The sequence below is a fragment of the Uloborus diversus genome, chromosome 5, assembly GCF_026930045.1.
Source record: "Uloborus diversus isolate 005 chromosome 5, Udiv.v.3.1, whole genome shotgun sequence".
Lineage (NCBI taxonomy): Eukaryota > Metazoa > Arthropoda > Arachnida > Araneae > Uloboridae > Uloborus > Uloborus diversus.
Window position 1 is genome coordinate 170,030,460 of NC_072735.1, and position 17,539 is coordinate 170,047,998.

General features: G+C 32.7%; 1 protein-coding gene across 2 annotated transcripts; it reads right to left on the reverse strand.

Annotated features, from left to right (window-relative positions):
- Positions 1 to 17,477, reverse strand: LOC129222093 (60S ribosomal protein L37a). Of its 2 annotated transcripts, XM_054856529.1 has the most exons (5): positions 17,440 to 17,477; positions 12,005 to 12,070; positions 10,512 to 10,640; positions 5,962 to 6,044; positions 1 to 95 (listed from the first exon to the last, which is right to left on the reverse strand). In XM_054856529.1, the coding sequence occupies exons 2-5, from the start codon at positions 12,005 to 12,007 to the stop codon at positions 32 to 34; spliced, it is 279 nt and encodes a 92-aa protein (XP_054712504.1). In that variant the 5' UTR covers positions 12,008 to 12,070; positions 17,440 to 17,477; the 3' UTR covers positions 1 to 31. The 2 variants fall into 2 exon arrangements, with proteins under 2 accessions (XP_054712504.1, XP_054712503.1); XM_054856528.1 differs by lacking the exon at positions 17,440 to 17,477 and having other exon boundaries at positions 12,005 to 12,083.
- Between the last annotated feature and the right edge of the window lie 62 nt (positions 17,478 to 17,539).

The following is a 17,539-nucleotide window of genomic DNA, read 5'->3' on the forward strand; positions in this document are numbered from 1 at the left end:
TCTTTTTTAAATAATTTTATTTATAAAACAATTACTGTTCTTTCAATTCTCTCAATCTTCGGACAGCACTCCTCACAGTAGCTGCAGCGGTTGTGCTAGGTAAGAAATAAGAAATATTTAAGACAATACTTTAAATCAATTTCACAACAAAAAGAAGTTTAACATAATTATGGTGCTTTTCTGACCAATATTGAAAAAAATTCATTGGAACAATATTGTAATTAGCTTACAAGTGGCTCATTTAAGCTGTTTTCGATGGCTTAACCAGTACAAATGGTAGAACTTCTGTCTTCGGACAAGAGATAACACTAGTATTCCTCATAGGTTCTGCTATACAGTATGAGAGCATGATTTAGAAAAACGTTTCAATGAAAGCCTACCTAGGACCGAAACTTAAAATTTTACTCAAAAATGTCCATTAGCATTCCTTTGCTTCTCACTGCCTCATTTAATGTTTTAAATTTCAAACTAAAATTCAATTAAAAGTCAAATTAGCTGCATTATATAGACTAAATGAAATATAAAGAAGATGTAAGCATAGTTTCAAACAGTAGAAACTTTCAATAAAGGAAACTAAGAGGACCGGAAATATTGTTAAAGATAAAATGCCAATGTGATTTAAAATGAGATAATTAAAAATTCTCATTTTTTAAAACTGTGGAAAGGATTACAGTAAAACCTGTAAAGTTGACCACCCTCGTAAGTTGACCACCTGCCTATCATGACCGCTTTTATCGGGAACGGAATTAGTCCTATCTTACATAATGAAGGAAAACCTCTGTAACTTACCACTAATGTACACCAAATTTGGTTTGGAGTATTGTAAAAAACCCTTTGTAAGTTGACCACTTGGTTTATTTTTTAAAACTTAATCAAGCAAATTATTTTATTTTTATTTATTTTTTTATATCTTCCCATGAATAATTTTAATGCTTTGATGCAGGGCTGCGAACTGCTCCGCAAAAATAGCTTAACTCCGCAAAAAAGTTATTTTGCTCCGCATTTCCCGGTCGAACGTTTTCAAGCATGACATAGTGTTTAAAGCTGTTTTTCTTTTGTTCTATTTGAGATAGCCTTTTGTACTCTGTTCAATAAAAACAGGTGTTAGTAAAAAAGTACTAAGTATTTTCTTCAACTTGCAATATTTTGTGGCAACACTGGAATTGTGATTAAGAGTAAAGTTATTTATTTCTGGTGCAAGCGATTAAGAGATGGAACATTTCCATTTTCAACAGCCTTTATGAACTAGGAGAGTCCAGCTTGTTGCTCTTTGTGTCATAAGTTTTACATAAAATGGCTTCAAAAAGAAAGTTAGTTGAACTTGAGGTTGGTAAAAAGTGTTAAAAAAAAAAATCAGTACCACCCTTTATAAGTTGACCACCTGTCTAAGTTGACCACCAAAGTACTGCACCGCAAGTGGTCAACTTACACAGGTTTCACTGTAACTCGTCCCCCCCCCCCCTGATGTTTAGGAATTAAATGTTGATCATACTGTGTCAGTTTTTGAAAGCTGTAACTTAAAAGTAAAAAGCTTCCTTGCTAGGAGGCCCAGCCCGGGTGAAACCTATCTAGGTGGTGACACTGTAAGTTAATTAAGGGGTTTTAAAAAACAAACAATTTAATTCTGAAATTTCCTATCTATAAATCTTGAAATAAATTTTAATGAAAATAGGGCACTATATTGCAGGGAGAGGTCAGGTATATAATGTGTCTGAAGCAACTTTTACACACTAATAGCTTTGCCTATACCTCTATTTTTTATCTTGCATAGAGAATAGTCTTCAGAGTTCAAAAACACTCGTTATATTCTATTTGACCTTTTGGATTCGCACCAAAACTTATTTGAATTTGTCGCCACCTCAGAAGTTTCCACCCAGGCTAAGGGCCCCGACTTGCAGAGAAAAGAAAATCTCCATACTTTTACGTTTTACATGAAATTACTTTCGAAAGTCGAAAGATCTGCATTTGAACGTAAGTGACATGGATGACAGTGAGAAAATTCCTCTCTGTGTGTAGGAAAATTGGGAAAACCACGTTGATTCACGAAAGTACGAACTCTAGCTGTAGACTATGCTTACAGTAAAAAGCTTGGATGAACAGTGAAGTCTTTACCAAGTGGCTGACAAACCTAGATATAAAATTTCATCACGGGAAGAAAAAAAAAAGTATAATTCTGGACACCTGTTTCACCCACGTAGAGGTTTAAGGTCTAAAAGCGATAAAGTGTTTTTTTACCCATCAACACTGCAGGGAAAATCCAGTCCTGCAATAGGGGAAAACCGGATGTTTAAAAATGCACTGTCGTAGAGAAATGGTTCAAATGGCCATTGCCGGTTTCGAATTACTTGTGTTTCTTACTTTAACTATAATTTTTTTGCTTAGGTGTACATTTTTTAAAGTTACATTGGTTCCTATATTTTCTGAGACCCAAAAACAAAACTTGTCTGCTTACACAAAATTCGGTAAACGTTGAAATCGGTCGACAGGAAATATTTTGGCGTCCCCGTCGAGTTCAAGTTAACGAGGTTTGACTACAGTCGACTCCCGCTACAATGCGATCCGACTTAAGCGAAATGGCTATACCAAGTTTTTCAAGAGCAACGAGTTTTAGAACTAAAGGGAATTTCTCGTTCTCAACACGAAAATATTTGGAAAAGAATCGTGATGCCAAGTTTAGGCTTTGTTATAGACTACTAAACGTGGACTTCGTGAGTACTTTCATCCTTTCAGCATCACTAATTGTGCAAGTTCCCACACATTGCACTAGAAACATAACTTTATTAGTGTGTATCTATCACCACTACTCATTTTTCATTTATTTATTGAAAATATGAAAGGGATGAAATATTATGGCAGCTTGGCACGCTGCTACGGCAATTAGGTATGAGTGAATCTTTCATACGTATAATTAAAATCAATAGAAGGCAATTCGTATAGGTCCAGACCTTAGTTTTAATATGAAGCATGCAGAGTAGTTTTTAAGCAAAATGCAAACAATATGAAATTGGAATCTGCTCTTGTATTGAAGATTATAGCGACTTTGAAAGAGGGGTGCTGCCATAGATGTAAATGTAATAAAAGTAAATGCGAAGCTACTGTATTAAAAAATATATTAGAATGACGATCAGATTGTGCAGCATAAATTATCATCTTCAATTTTTAAGTTATAAATGTAACTCATTTTATCTACTGTGTAGGACTCTTCGAGTACAGTACTGTACAGTTTTATGCCTCTCTCTCCCATTGATCATTGATTTTGCGCATCGTAACAGTATTTTATGTTGAATAATGCAACTTTTTAAAAAATACGGTCAAAGTTCAGTTCTTTACATAAGAAACGGTAATATAGTTAAAACATAGTCAAAAACAGATGAAAAGGTTTTTAAATGTCTAAAATGATTGGGTATGTATAAAAATAACATATACTCAACACTTTCCCACAACACCAAATTTCGACTTACGTGAGGAGTCTTGGAACGCATCCCTCGCGTAAGTCGGGATCTGACTGGATTTTATAACTGAGATTGTAAAAAGAAATATATAAGCATTTTTATTTGAATTTCCATTTTGGTTGACCAGATTTTTGTAAAGGGTCTATTAACAGATCCAAATTTCCTCTGGCTCTTATTCAAGTTTAAATAAGAAGCAAGTAGGATAAATTGCTTCCCTGTCTAATTTTCTTTTTTTTTTACTCAGCTCAAAAATATGAATGCAGTAAACTCCCGATTATCTTCAATCGGATTATCCGTGATTCGGGGGAGGGGGGGTCTGCAGTGTTTTTGCACATTTGGTTTATCTGCTTTTAAAAATTATTTATGTTTGGAGGACTAGAACTATAATTGATTGGTATACAGTGAAACCCCTCCTAACGGACACCCCTCTTATGTGGACAATTTTTAATTCCTCAGTTCCAATGCAAACATTATTAAACCCCTATCCTGCGGATACCCCTATTGCAGACAAAAAAAATGTGTCCCGTTAGTGTCCGCATTAGAGGGATTTTACTGTAATTTGTTTCAATTCCAACTTGATTAATCATACCGTTTATTTATTTATTTTTAATTTTAAAAATAATTTTTTTGTAAAATTTTTGGCAAACAAAATTGTTTATATAATGCGTAATTAAATTTCAGCAGGAATTTAGTTTTAAAAACTATTATATGGACAAGGAGGTCTATACTACTATTCGTTTAAGTTCAAAATTCATCACATGTGTGTCGGTAGTTCTTCTTAAAACGTAATTGGTACTTGGTAACTCGGCCGAGTAGTGAAAGGTCGAGTACTCGGTAATCGGCCAAAGTGCTACTCGGTACGTCTCTATTCCATACCAACTCAACCAAAATAAAAAAAGTTGGTTGCATGACCGACTCGGATTTTCTTTAAATTTGGTACACAGATTGATATAGAGGCATGAAAAAGTCCATATTTTTAGGTTCTTGCTCCACTTATTTTTTGAGATACGGGTCCTCCAAGTTTGTCCACCAGCTTAAAATGCCAAAAAATTGATGTTATTAATTTTTTTTTATTAACAATTTTACTCATGCAATATAGAACTGTTTGGTATCTATGAAAACTAGTTACTCCAAGCATCCAGGAAAAAAAAAAGTTACAATGTTTAAAATGAAAACGGTTAAGGTACAGTACTCTTGAAAGTTGCTACCACAAAAATTTGATTTTGCCAATTTCGCTGAAATTGAGATTGATTCCAAAAAAAAGGGAAACAAACAAATGGTTTGCTCACTTTCTGGTAGCCTACTGGTGTTCCCTATAAATAACTGCACAGTAAATTATTAGGGTTTCACACTCCTTCTTGGAAATAGGTAAGCTGAAAGACAACCCATTAGGCAAAAAAACGCAATTTTGACCATCTAGGCAGCCATTTTTCTCCTAAAGGGAGAGCACTAGGAACTTTTTTTTTTAAATAAGCTACTGATATGTTAGCTATTCAGAGGAAAAGAGTTTACTTTTGGTTATGATTTGCATAAAGAGATATCCCACTGATAGCATATGCATGTTTTCCTCGAGTAGCATATGCTTGTGTTCACCCCCTCAGACTATTATTTTTTTATTTTAACAATGTTAGACATTTGATGAAAACAGAAAGTAGACCTTTCTTTTCCTCAAAACTGAACAATTTGCATCATAAAGTACTAAATAATTCTTTTTTAAAAATCGGTTTAAAAAAAGGAAATATAAATATTTATCTCACAAGCAATACAAGTAGAAATTAGCATAATATTGAAAATTAATACGAACATAATTTTATTTAGCTGCAAGCGGAAGTTCTTATATTTTTTTTCTTCCCTACAGCAGATACTTAAATCTGATTAGATATGTTTGCAGACACAACAGATACCAAAAGCATAGATTTACTAATTGGAATAAATTTATGGTATTCTTTTGTACCCTCAATCGTGTGGCAAAAGTTACTTAGGACTTGAAAAAAGATGTATTGTGCTTCATGTTTCATGTTTCTTTTTTCCCGCTATTTTAGGGAATTTATTTTCCGTGTAAAGCAAAAGCAAGAATTTATATTACAAACTTTTTGGAAAAATACCAATAAATGTAGGTATTCTTATTCAATTTAAAAAAAATTAAAGGTTCCCAAAATGGGACACTTAAAAGTTAAAAATATTATTTTTCCTTTTTAATTCAAATAATTTAAATGCATTTGGGAAAGATTTGGACAGGACAGGACAAGCCCTTTCTGATATTTTTCAAAAAATCCTAGGTTATATTTTTCATATGAAAGAGAATTCATTTCTAACAAAAAAAAAAAAAAAAAAAACTTTCCGAGTCGAGCAATTTCTTGTTTTCAGTACTGCTCTCCTAGGATATAATCAAGTTTTCACTGCAACTAAAAACAGTGTACATCATGTCTCATGAAACTATGCTTTTTAACTTTTTTTGATGCATTTCTTTTAACAATTTTTAAAAATCAAATACAAAATCAATAGCTACCTGTACACATAGGCACCACCAGCAACTATCTTTTGACATGCTTTACATTTCCAAATACCAACGCAAGTTCTTCTCATTGTTTCCTAAAAGAGGGAATACAGGGATAGAAAATATATATTTCAACAAAACGCAGCATATACTAGTAGACCAAAAGTAACAAAAACGAAACATCATCCAGCAGAGCAAAACATCCAATGTTACATTTATTCTGAAGAAAGAGCACAAAATTATGCGTCTTGGGAACATGAAATGAGTTATACAGCAAGACTGAGCAGTGTAGGGATTTCCGATGTTAACATGGTTCATACTCAACTTTGAAAATTAAAAGTAAGGAGTTTCTAAGGAGTTTTGCAGGAGTTCATTTTACTTTTTAAGGACTAGTTTCTTGTTTAAAGATGCATTTTTTAAAATGTATTTCAGAAAAATATATGCACAATTCTTGTATTATTTATTTTTGCTCATCACAAACACACTAAATTTTAGTAAAATATGCATTTAGTTTCTTAAACATGAGCTGACTCAGAATCAAATTCAAATACGAGGGGGGGGGGGTGACAATTGAAGCATGTTTTGTTTTGAAAATAAAAAAATTAGTGAAATTGATAGAAAATTAATATTCCTCAAAAAAAAAAGTTCAAATAAGAACTATAATAAGTTGACTGAAAGTAGAGGCCAAAATAACTTCCAACTATCAAAATAATTGAAATATTTACAGGATACAATAGGACAAACTTGAAACACAACAAACAATTTTCGGTGAAGCTTGTGTCTGATTTTAACATAAGGTTACTCATACGAGATTGAAACACAGAAATTAAAATATTAGAGATCCCTTAGAGAAAAGTGTACAAATTATTTCAATCTTCAAAATCATCTTCTTTATAAATGTTAAATAATTAATATCTAAAAATTTTTAAAATTTTAACAAATTAAAAAAAAAACTAATTTAAATAAAATTTAACTTTCTGACATTCAACACTCTTAAAGAGCATGAATTTCATTAAAAACTTTTAAATTTAGTGATTTTAATACAAATATAAAAGAACTGAGTTCCCTTGCCTCTTCACAAGGCATAGTAAACATCATAAATGCAAAAAATCTTATTCCTATGGCGGATGCAAAATGATTGTGATTTTCAAAGTGAACACGTTAAAAGTAAAAAGAACGGCACATAAAAGAATTTAAGTAAATTATTTTAGAATTGCATTTTAAAGTTCTACAATAAACTTATTATTCATAACAATCGACATAATTGAAGCAAAAATCAAATTACACTAGCAATTTAGATTAATTTTAACTTTTTGACTCTCATAAAGGACGTAGAATTTCGCTTGAAAACTTTGATTTTTACAGGAATAAGAAGAAATTTAATTTGCCTCATAAAAAAGCATAATAAGCATCAAAAATCAGGAAGATTCGATTCTCATATCGGATGCAAAGAGATTACTTTAATCAAAATGAAAGCATCAGAAGTCTAAAAATGGCAAATAAAATTTATTAAAGCAAAAAAAAGTTTAGAATGGTACTTTAACAAGGTTACAAGATGTAATATTATTAATAATTATCGGCATAACCATTAGAAATTTTGAGTAAGGGGAAAAAATCGGATGTGGGGAAGAAAATAGTCTAACGAAAAAAATCGGATTTCCGGCATTAACAGACGAAAAAATACCGGAATTCCGGCAAAATTCGGCATAACGTAAACACCTGTATCGGACTGGAGGTAGAAGAAAAGCTTTAAGGCCATGTAGAATAAGAAATAAGCAGTTTATAAGGAGATAAAGTTTTAAGGGCCCTTATTTTCTTTTCTTAAAAAGCAGGAGTTTATAAGGAGTTTTTAAGAAGCGTACGAACACTGGTTAAGATATCGTTTTTTTTTTCTTTTTTGGCTTTACTTGAACTTGCTTGTTTAAATTTTACCAAGTATATAAAAGATACAAAATTATATATTATGAAAGATATTTGCAAACATATTCCAGCACTAACAAAAAAATCCCCCCCCCCCCCCCAAAAAAAGTGATAGGAATATAATGAGCCTAATTTATTTGTTTCAAAAAGATGTGAGCTCTTGGGAGCTAAGTCGTACCTTCCATTCACAAGCTCGCATTTTGCGTTTAGAAAGTCATTCCTTGTAACACCAATAATTAATAGTCTGCATTTTTTTTTTTTTTTTTTTGCATTTTTTAGTGGAGGAAGGATTATATAACGAACTTTGTTCAATCAGTAGTTATCAGTAGTTCAATCAGAAGGTTTCTAAGACATGACCTTATGGTCATGTCTTAGAAACTGCAATATGGTAAATCACCAAAACATATGATAGCCAGTATACACAATCTCTGAAGTTAACCTTCTTCCTCCCCCATTTAAATGAAGCATCTGGGTAGTTCTCAAAAGGTGGGAACAAAAACTTTACTTTTGAGCCATTTTTAAAATTTTGGAATTTGAAATCAATTTTGCTTTTATTGCATAGCATGTACAACTAGAACATCATACACAAACATAAAAAGACAGCAGGTATTTATAAAGATTAATAAATAGCAAATTTAATCAGGATTCGTACTCAATTTCAGAAATAAAATGAAGGAGTAAAATGAGATTTTGAAGGAGTACTAATGCGCTATTCCTGAATGATGTTGCTCTTTTATTCATCACGGCTTTGCCTGTAGTAGAAAAAGGTCATTTGGTTCGCCTGTATAGTAACAAATAATGGATGATGAATTTCTCACCAATTTTCTGTGTTAATTTGCTTGCCCGTTATGGTAATTTGATCGCCCGTTATGGTAATTTGCTCATCCATATTATGGTAATTTGCTTGCCCACGTTATGATAATTAGCTTGATGAAATGCTCTTAAAATGGGAATAGGAAAAAAAAAATCGAATTTTCGAAAAATCGCTTCGAGGTGCTCACCAGTATGTTATGAACACATTTTGTGCCAAATTTCAGGAAAATCGGCCAAACAGTCTAGGCTCTATGCGTGCAACAGACAGTGATCCAGAGACACAGACTTTCAGCTTTATTATTAAAAAAGATATTTGACCCCCTTCCCTTTTGTCACAAAGTGTCACACTTCACCTTAACACTCCTCTTGTCACATGTCATAACATATTGTTATAATAACTGTGTAATGTCACTTTTTGGTCTCTATCTCTTCCCCTCGTCACAATTTAATGAACCTGTCTCCACATCATGACATGACATCACTTGTGGATGTGGATGACCCTTTCTACAATATCATAACTGCGATTTACTACACAATTGTTTTTTTAACACAATCACTTAATATAGTAAATCTACTTTTGTATTTTTAAATATTTAAATAATAATTAAACAAACTGATTTTTGCTGCTGAAAGTGAGAGAAAAGCAATAATCATAAAACTTGAAAAAATAACCAAGCACATACAAGAAAATTAGCTTTAATTTTAATGTTTTAGGAGACTTTTGTGATAAAAACAGATTGTTTCTATATATCGAAATTTCTATATATCGAATTTTTTTCCGGAAATTTGCTACTTCGATATACGGAGGTCTGACTGTATTTAGTACTCAAATAATAGCATTGTCCAGATGGTAACTTTTGGACATACATGAAACTTCCAACTTCCCTTTTTTTCTAAAATTGTTTACCAAATAAATAATCTGTCTTTACTTTTTTAATTAGTGGAAAATATTATCAAAAAATTATCCAGTTTGAGATTTATACCCTTAATTTTTTTTTTTTTTTTTTTTTTTTGACGGCACATTTGATCAGTTAACGTTTTGAAAGTCCAAAATTGTGCCTTTTAGCAAAAAAAATGTTTTTTTAAGGGCATTTGAAGAGCATTTTTTCCATAATTTATGTCAATTCTTGTCTCTATACAGTATTATTTAACTCAAAAATTTTTCAATTAAAATGAAAGTTATTTGGTGTTGAAGCTTCAAAGTTGAGGTCTGTGTTTGCTCCCACCTTTTGAGAACTGCTCATCCATGCTTGCTTTCACCAGGATTTAAATTCAAATTTTTAAGAAAGGAAAAGAACCATTACTCGAATTTTATGCACATAGAATGAATACTATTTTCATTATAATAGCAGTTTACAGATTAAAAAATACATATATATACAGCCTTTTTTTCCCCTTAATACGCTATTTGATACTGTAATTCTGATAAAAATTATATTTGTATTAAATTCTATTGCCTTTACATTAAACTATTGTCTTTTTAGTTACACTAACACATACCATAATAAGCAGTTTTAATGGATTATTTAAGATTGATTGATATATGTGCAATTATTTTGATTGAATAATTTACTTAAAAAATTACATAAATCAATTAACTATAAAAATGATTGAACTTTAGCATAGTAAGGATTTTGTATGTCAAATTATTGAAAATGAGTGGAAGTAGTACAAATGAGACTACATTAGACACAAATTGGGTTTGCTTTGCATCCTCTTTTGCTGAACTATCAAGCCAAATCAACTTAAGGTTTTGTTCATTAAAAAAAAAACTAAGATTTCCTTCTATACTGCTATCAAAATTCATAAGTCTATTAATTCATACTTACTTTTCCACAGAATAGACAAGTGTATTTTGAATGCTGTGTGATTTCCATCTTTTTAACCATTTTTCTTAGAGAAGCACCATATCTTGTGCCATATTTTCCTACTACACCAACCTTCTTGGTTCGTTTAGCCTGTAGGAATCAAAAACACAACATGCAGAAAAGCAAATGATTTAACAATATAATGAATTTAACTAAATGTGTTAAAATGTTTAATTGGATAGTAAAGATAACTTTTAATGGAAGCGGAGCAAATTCAGGATTCTCTTCTCACTACCTGTTTTTGTGAAAGTATTGTATTAATATTCTATTTTGGTGAAAGTTTTTTTTTTTATCAGTATTGATTTTGTGACGTTTTAAAGGCACATTTTAATTTTTGTTAAAGAAAATAAGAGGGGCATTCCACAGTATTTTGGACATTATGTAGAGTCCGTAACGCGACCTTTTTTTGCCATAACTTTTTAATTTACCGTTTGATTTGCAAATTATTTTAATTTGAGCTAGTGTGTTGGTAGGAAAAGATCAAAATAAAATAACATGCTAATCAAACAGTAAATTAAAAAGTTATGGCAAAAAAGGTCACGTTACAGACTCTACATAAATGTCAAAAATACCTTGGAATGCCCCAAGAGCAACTTCAATCAGTAAAGTGCAAATGTCTTCAATAATTTCTAACATGTTTCTTCTTTTTTTTTTATGGGAGGGGGGGGGAGCTAAAAACCTAAGAGGAGAGAAAAATACCATTGTATCTCAACAGGCTTTGTAATGTGAACTCAGAAAATCATCAGAAAAGTAAAGAGTCTTGAAACACTGCTGGGTAATTTTCTTTTCATCTTGTGTCTTTTGAGAGAATACAGCATTTTAAATCAATTCTTAACAATTCTTTCCTAAAACTACATACTTTTCTTTATGAAAATCTAACCAATAAAATTAAAATGCTTCCCTTCAAGAATGCAAAATGCATTGATAAAATTACTCTTAATAACCAAAACAAGCAACTAGTGATTTTTAGGATACAGTTCGATAAAGGTCCCGTCGATTTTCCGTTAACCGTATCCAATTTTTAACTTGTTATTCTAGGGAAATTTTTTTTTCTTTTTTGGATCTTCATGATAAATGATAGATCTTTGCACCATTGCTGAGTAGCATCTCCTCTTAGTCTAGATAATTATTTAGATTATTGTTAACTAAAGCATTTCCTTCAAATAAGGCACATTGCCCCAAAACCATCGCAGATCCAAAAAGAGTTTGCAGACTTTTTCATATCTGGGAAATAAACTTTTCTTTACAGGAAAAAAAATCTTTACATTTCAGCTAACGAAGATTTGTAGTATTTTCTAGGATACTCCTGGATGGTTATGCTGGGTGATTCCTATGAGCCGAGTGACACGTGGGGGTAAAAACAAGCAACAACATTAAAGCGCAGATATAATTTTCAAGAATAGTAACACAATCAATTTTTAATGAAGTAGAAATCGACACGAAAATGTACTTACCATTGAAATTTATTTATTACTTGCAAATTACAAGAAATGTAAACGCTAACCCTAACACGGAGCGCGAATTGCAGAAGCTTCTTCTTCTTCTTCTTCTTCTTCTTCTGGAGTTCCCGGAAGAAAGTATTGTTGAGGACTGCGTACAGAGCGCTTTGCCTCCCTTTCGTATCTTATTTTGAATTTAGAACAGTTGTGTTGGCAGATCTTTTTTTAGCCGTCTTAAATATATTATAAATTGCTTAGGATTATATAATTTATATATATATTTATTTATTTGTTTTTTTATTTTTGATGGATGAAGCAACTGCTTTAATGTGAGTATAATATGCAAATAACTGGAGTAATCAGACAGTATAAAAGTAGAGCAAAGAGAGGACGGGATCAGAAGAGGGCAAGGATAGCCCTTCCGTATCTCGGATCCCCAAGCAAATCCAGACTAAAAATGTCATTTGAACATAAGTTATTAGCCTTTATAGTTTTTATAATAAAGTTCCTTTGTTCAGTGTTTTTACTACAATTCCATATTACGTGCTGGGTATTTTCAATTTTTTGGCAGGTCTCGCAGATGGGGGAATTTGATTTCCTTAGTTTAAACAGTTTTTCTTTAGTTAAGAAGGAATCGGTTAGGATTCTATTCATTTTTGTTTCTTCGCTTCTGTTCTTAATCCACTTATACTTTTCATTGATTGAATTTACAATATTTTTGTATTTGGAGAAATATTTTGATCTCTCCCATATGATTTGCAACTCTTTATTCCTCTCTTTTTTTATATAATTTCGCGTGTCATTCCATGTACAGATAGGAAACATAGGAGTTTGGGAGCATGACTCTGCTTCTTTGGCTAGTTTGTCCGCTTCTTCGTTGTCTGGTATTCCCTTATGCCCAGGGACCCATACTATTTTGGTTTTGTTCTTTTTTGAGAGTTCCGATAAGTGGTGTCTTGTGTTGTATACCAGTACGTCTTCGTTTTCATTTTCTTCTTTTAGTGCTGTAATGGCACTTAGGGAATCGGATAAAATAATATTTGGGGAGTCATTTTTAATAAGGAATTTTGCAGCGTACCAGATAGCCCCTAGTTCCGCCGTGTAAACTGAACAGATGGGTGGGATTTTTATTTTCCTTTTTAATCCTTCCTTTTTGTTATAGATAGAAAATGCTGTATTATTTGATTTTGAACCATCAGTGGCCCAGATGTTATAATTGGGGTGTTGTGTTTTGAATTCTTCAAAGCTCTGCCTGATGATGTAGTCTGGGTTTGGTTTTTGAAATTCTTTGTTCTTCAGGATATACTCGATGTTGCTGATGTCTGTTTCCGATTTTATGTATTCTTTACATATGCAGTTTTCGTTCGCCCTGGTTTCTCTTTCTATTTTTTCAAGGTTAGTGGCTATTTCAAACATGTGTGGTTGGTTTTTTTGGAAATTTTTGATTGAGGTGATATAATTTTTATTCTTTTTAAATTTTTGTTTGCTGATGTATTTTATGTAATTCCATTTGATGCGGGTTTCTATGTTTTCTGTATCTGTAATGATCCTGATTAATTTATTTGGAGCGAAGGTATTAACCCCTAGTGCTTTCCGTAAAGCTTTATTTTCTGTTGTCTCAATTTGTTTTTGATTCGCTTTTGTATCTTTGACTCTGATTGTAATTCCGTAATTGGCTTTAGCTATAATTGTTTGCTTTGTGACGTTGAGAATATTAGCGTAACTGGCGCCAGATTGAATGCTCCCAAGCCAATTTATTACATGCAGCATTTTCTTCATTTTTCCATTTAGGTAATTTGTATGAACATTCCACTTTAGGTTGTTTTGAAAATATGTTCCTAGGATTTTGTGATTTGTTGTCCATTTGATGCTTGTTCCCTGTAAGTTAAATTTTGTGGAGTTTTTCTCGTTTTTAGGGGAGAAGTCAATTAAGACGGTTTTTTCTGTTGAAATAGTTATTTTGTTTTCCTTACTCCATTGTTCCAGGGATAATAGGTTTTGGTTTAGCTTTTCCTCTGCTTCGTTTTTGTTCTTCCCGGATACAATGATTGTCATGTCATCTGCATAGCAAAATATTCTTCCTTTCTTTATATGATTTCCGATGTCGGAAATAAAACAGTTAAATAGAAATGGTGATAGGATTGACCCTTGGGCTATTCCTTGGTTAATTATGGCTTTTTCTGAATTCCTGTTGTTCCAGCTTATTATTATCTTTCTATTGTGGAGGAAATTTTGAATCCATTTTATAATTTTGTAGTCTATTTTGAATTGTATGAGTTTTTGTATCAGCTTTGGTATCCAAACGTTGTCATAAGCTCCTTTAATGTCTATGGCGATGGCGTACACAAATCTTTTTTTCCCCCTTAAGTAGTAAATTAAGTTGTAAAGGTCATAAAGATAATCTTCCGTACCTCTTTCTTTGACGAAGCTATATATGTAGTTTGGAAACACTTTAGTTTTTCTTCTGTTGATTCTGTATAATATTATTTTTTCTATTAGTTTACTGATATTTTGGGTTAGTGCAATAGGTCTATAATTGTTGATCTGTTTGGGGTTTTTCCCAGGTTTCTTAATTGGGACTATTTTTGAAATTTTCCAGTCTTCGGGAATTTTGGCAGTTTGAATGCTTTGATTAAAGACGTTTCTTAATACTTCCAGTCCCTCGTCTGGTAGAATTTTAAGAACTTTGTTTGAGATTTGGTCTGGGCCTGGGGCTTTATCCCTTGTTGTTTTTAAGGCTTTTTTTATTTCTTCAATGGTAATTTCCTCAGACATTTTAAGTTCTCCTTCTTGTTGAGAAATGTTGACTGTGTCGACCGTTTTTTCTGTATTGTCACTGTTAGAGAAATGTTTCGCAAATAGATTTGCCTGTTCTTGAATATCTGTTACCTTGGTTCCATTGATTTCTATTGTTAGGTTGTTGTTTGTGTATTCCTTTTCTAGATTTTTTTTAATTCTGTTAACAGTATTGTAAAGCTCTTGGGGGTTGTTTATTTTATAATTTTGTTTTCTCCAGTATTCTCTTCTTGCTTTTCTGATATGGTGTTTGAGTACGGCGTTAGCTTTCTTGTAGCTAATCCAGTCCTCCAAAGAGGAGGATCTTCTTGCTTTGTTTCTCTTCCTATCTCTGTCTGTTTTTAATTTTGCGCATTTTGGGTTCCACCAAAAGTTGTTGTTCATTATTTTGTAACTTATGCTGACAGAATGTTGTCTGATCGTTTCTTTTATGTTTTTGGTTATGTGGTTGTATTGAATGTCTATGGTATTTAGTGGAGAGTTCGTGGGAAGTTTGTTTTTTAGATCCTCTGTGATGTTTTTCCAGTTTTTGTACGATTTAATAATATAGGTTTCGTCTTTCTTTTCTATGCTTGTTTTTATTAAAAATGGGTAATGGTCGCTGCTTCCATGTTCATCTAGGCGTATCCATGAGAAAATTTTATTATTACTGTTTTCTATTATTGCTAAATCTAGAATGCCATCTTCTTTGCCTTTATTTATTCTGGTTGGTATATTTTCGTTCAGTGTATGTAGATTATTGTCTAGGATCCAATTTTCTAGTTTTTTCCCGCTGGGGGTGGTAAGCCTATCTCCCAAGCTTTGCGCTCTGCTGTTAAAATCTCCGACGAAGATTGAAAATTTGTCGATTATATTGTTGAGTTCCCCGATCGTCGTGTCATTGAAAACTCCTGGAGGTCTATAGCAATTAATTATTTTAAAGGTCCTTTTGTGGAGAACTACGTGGATCATCAAGGATTCCATGCCATGGATTTCGCAAGGAATAATATATGAGGGTAAATTGTCTTTGACATATGTACACACTCCTCCACCTTTATGGGGAAAGTCCTTTTCCTTACTATAAACTGTGTATCCTTTAAGTCCGGGTATTTTGCTATCGGGTAACCATGTCTCTTGGACACAGATGATGGGGGGGTTTGACCAAGCGACAATGAATTTGAGAAAATCAATATTGGCAAGAAGTCCTCGTAAATTCCAAGAAAGAAGAAAATTAGACCACGACGACATATTAACAACAGCAAAAACAACAGAACACAAAACAGCGAGACTAAATATCTCCCGTATCCAATTCAATGTCTTCTGTGTGAAATTCGTTTTGTTCGAATGGGCTTGAGTAAGGTAGATCGGTGAGTGATCCCTCGCTTGTCACTGAGTTATTCAGTTTGAAGATTTCTATTTTTAATTTCTCTATTTCCGCGCTTTTTAGGTTACAGCTTTCGCATTGATGTGATTTAATTTGATTGGTTAATGTTATCAAGACTTTTAATTTTTCGATTTCAGCTCTCAGTTCTTTGATTTCCTTATCTCTGCTATCTAATTTGTCGCTAAGTTCCGTTATAGTGATATTTGCATTGTTTTTTCTTTCTGCCTTGTTGTGCCCCTTCGCAGGTTCTTCTGCCTTGGCAACGCTGGCCCAAGATTTATCAGGGGTGTCGGTTTTTAATTGTGTTTGGGTGGCTTTTTTGATTTTTTCTTTGTATACTGGGCAGTTTTTGTCTGTTGATAGGTGATTGCCTTCACATCTTATACATTTGGGGTCATTTTCGCAGTTAGCATGATCCCCTCCGCATGTCATGCATTTTGTTTTTCCCTTGCAGTCTTTCTTTTGATGTCCCAATTTTAGACAGTTATAGCAAACTTTCGGTTGCTCAATGTATTTTTGCGTTTTGTATATGATCCTCCCGATTTTTACTTCCTTTCTGTCAGTTTTCCCAAGCTCTTTGACTAGAATAACTGGTATCGGCTCTTTGGATCCTTTCCTGTTGAACCTTATTATTTGAGCTATTTGAACTTTATCCTGTGTCAAGTATTCCGCTATTTCTTCCAATTTTATTTCTGTGTCGACATTTTTGATTATGTACTTTGAGGTTACAGTCTCGTCGATTATTCTGGTAATGATTTCCGTGTTGCAAATTTCTTTGGTTTTAGAGATATTAATCACTGTATTTAAATTCTTGGTTGTGATTACTAGGTTTTGTTTGCCTGTAAGATTGATAGTGTCATCCGCGTCAATTATCTTGTCTAGTTGCTCGTTGAGGGTTTTAGTGTTATTTGTGGGGATTTTGTTGACAACGCCTGTTATTATCAGCTTTATTGTTTCACAGCCATTTTTGAATGCTATTTTGGCTTTTTTTACTATATTTATTGCCGGTTCATAAACGTTGTTGTCAGTTTTTATTTCTTTTTCTCTGCTACTTGCAGATTCAACATTCTCTACTTTTCTTTTGGACGAATTTTTCATGTTGAACTCTCATAATAAAAGAAAAACGGGACTTACCGAATATGGTTCTAATAAGAAATAAATCAGTAGAGTTACCTCCGCACGTGTCGAACGTGCAGACAAAAATATAACACCTCCGTACGCAACCTTGCACAGGTTCCTCCTTTCCAATGCAACACTCCGCCACGCACAGCCGTTCCACACGTCAACCCCCAATTGCAGAAGCTGAAAACGAACGAACAAGAAACATGTCATTGCCATTAGTGCATAAAAACTTAAAACTAATTATTTCACATTTAGAAAAGCGCTTATTT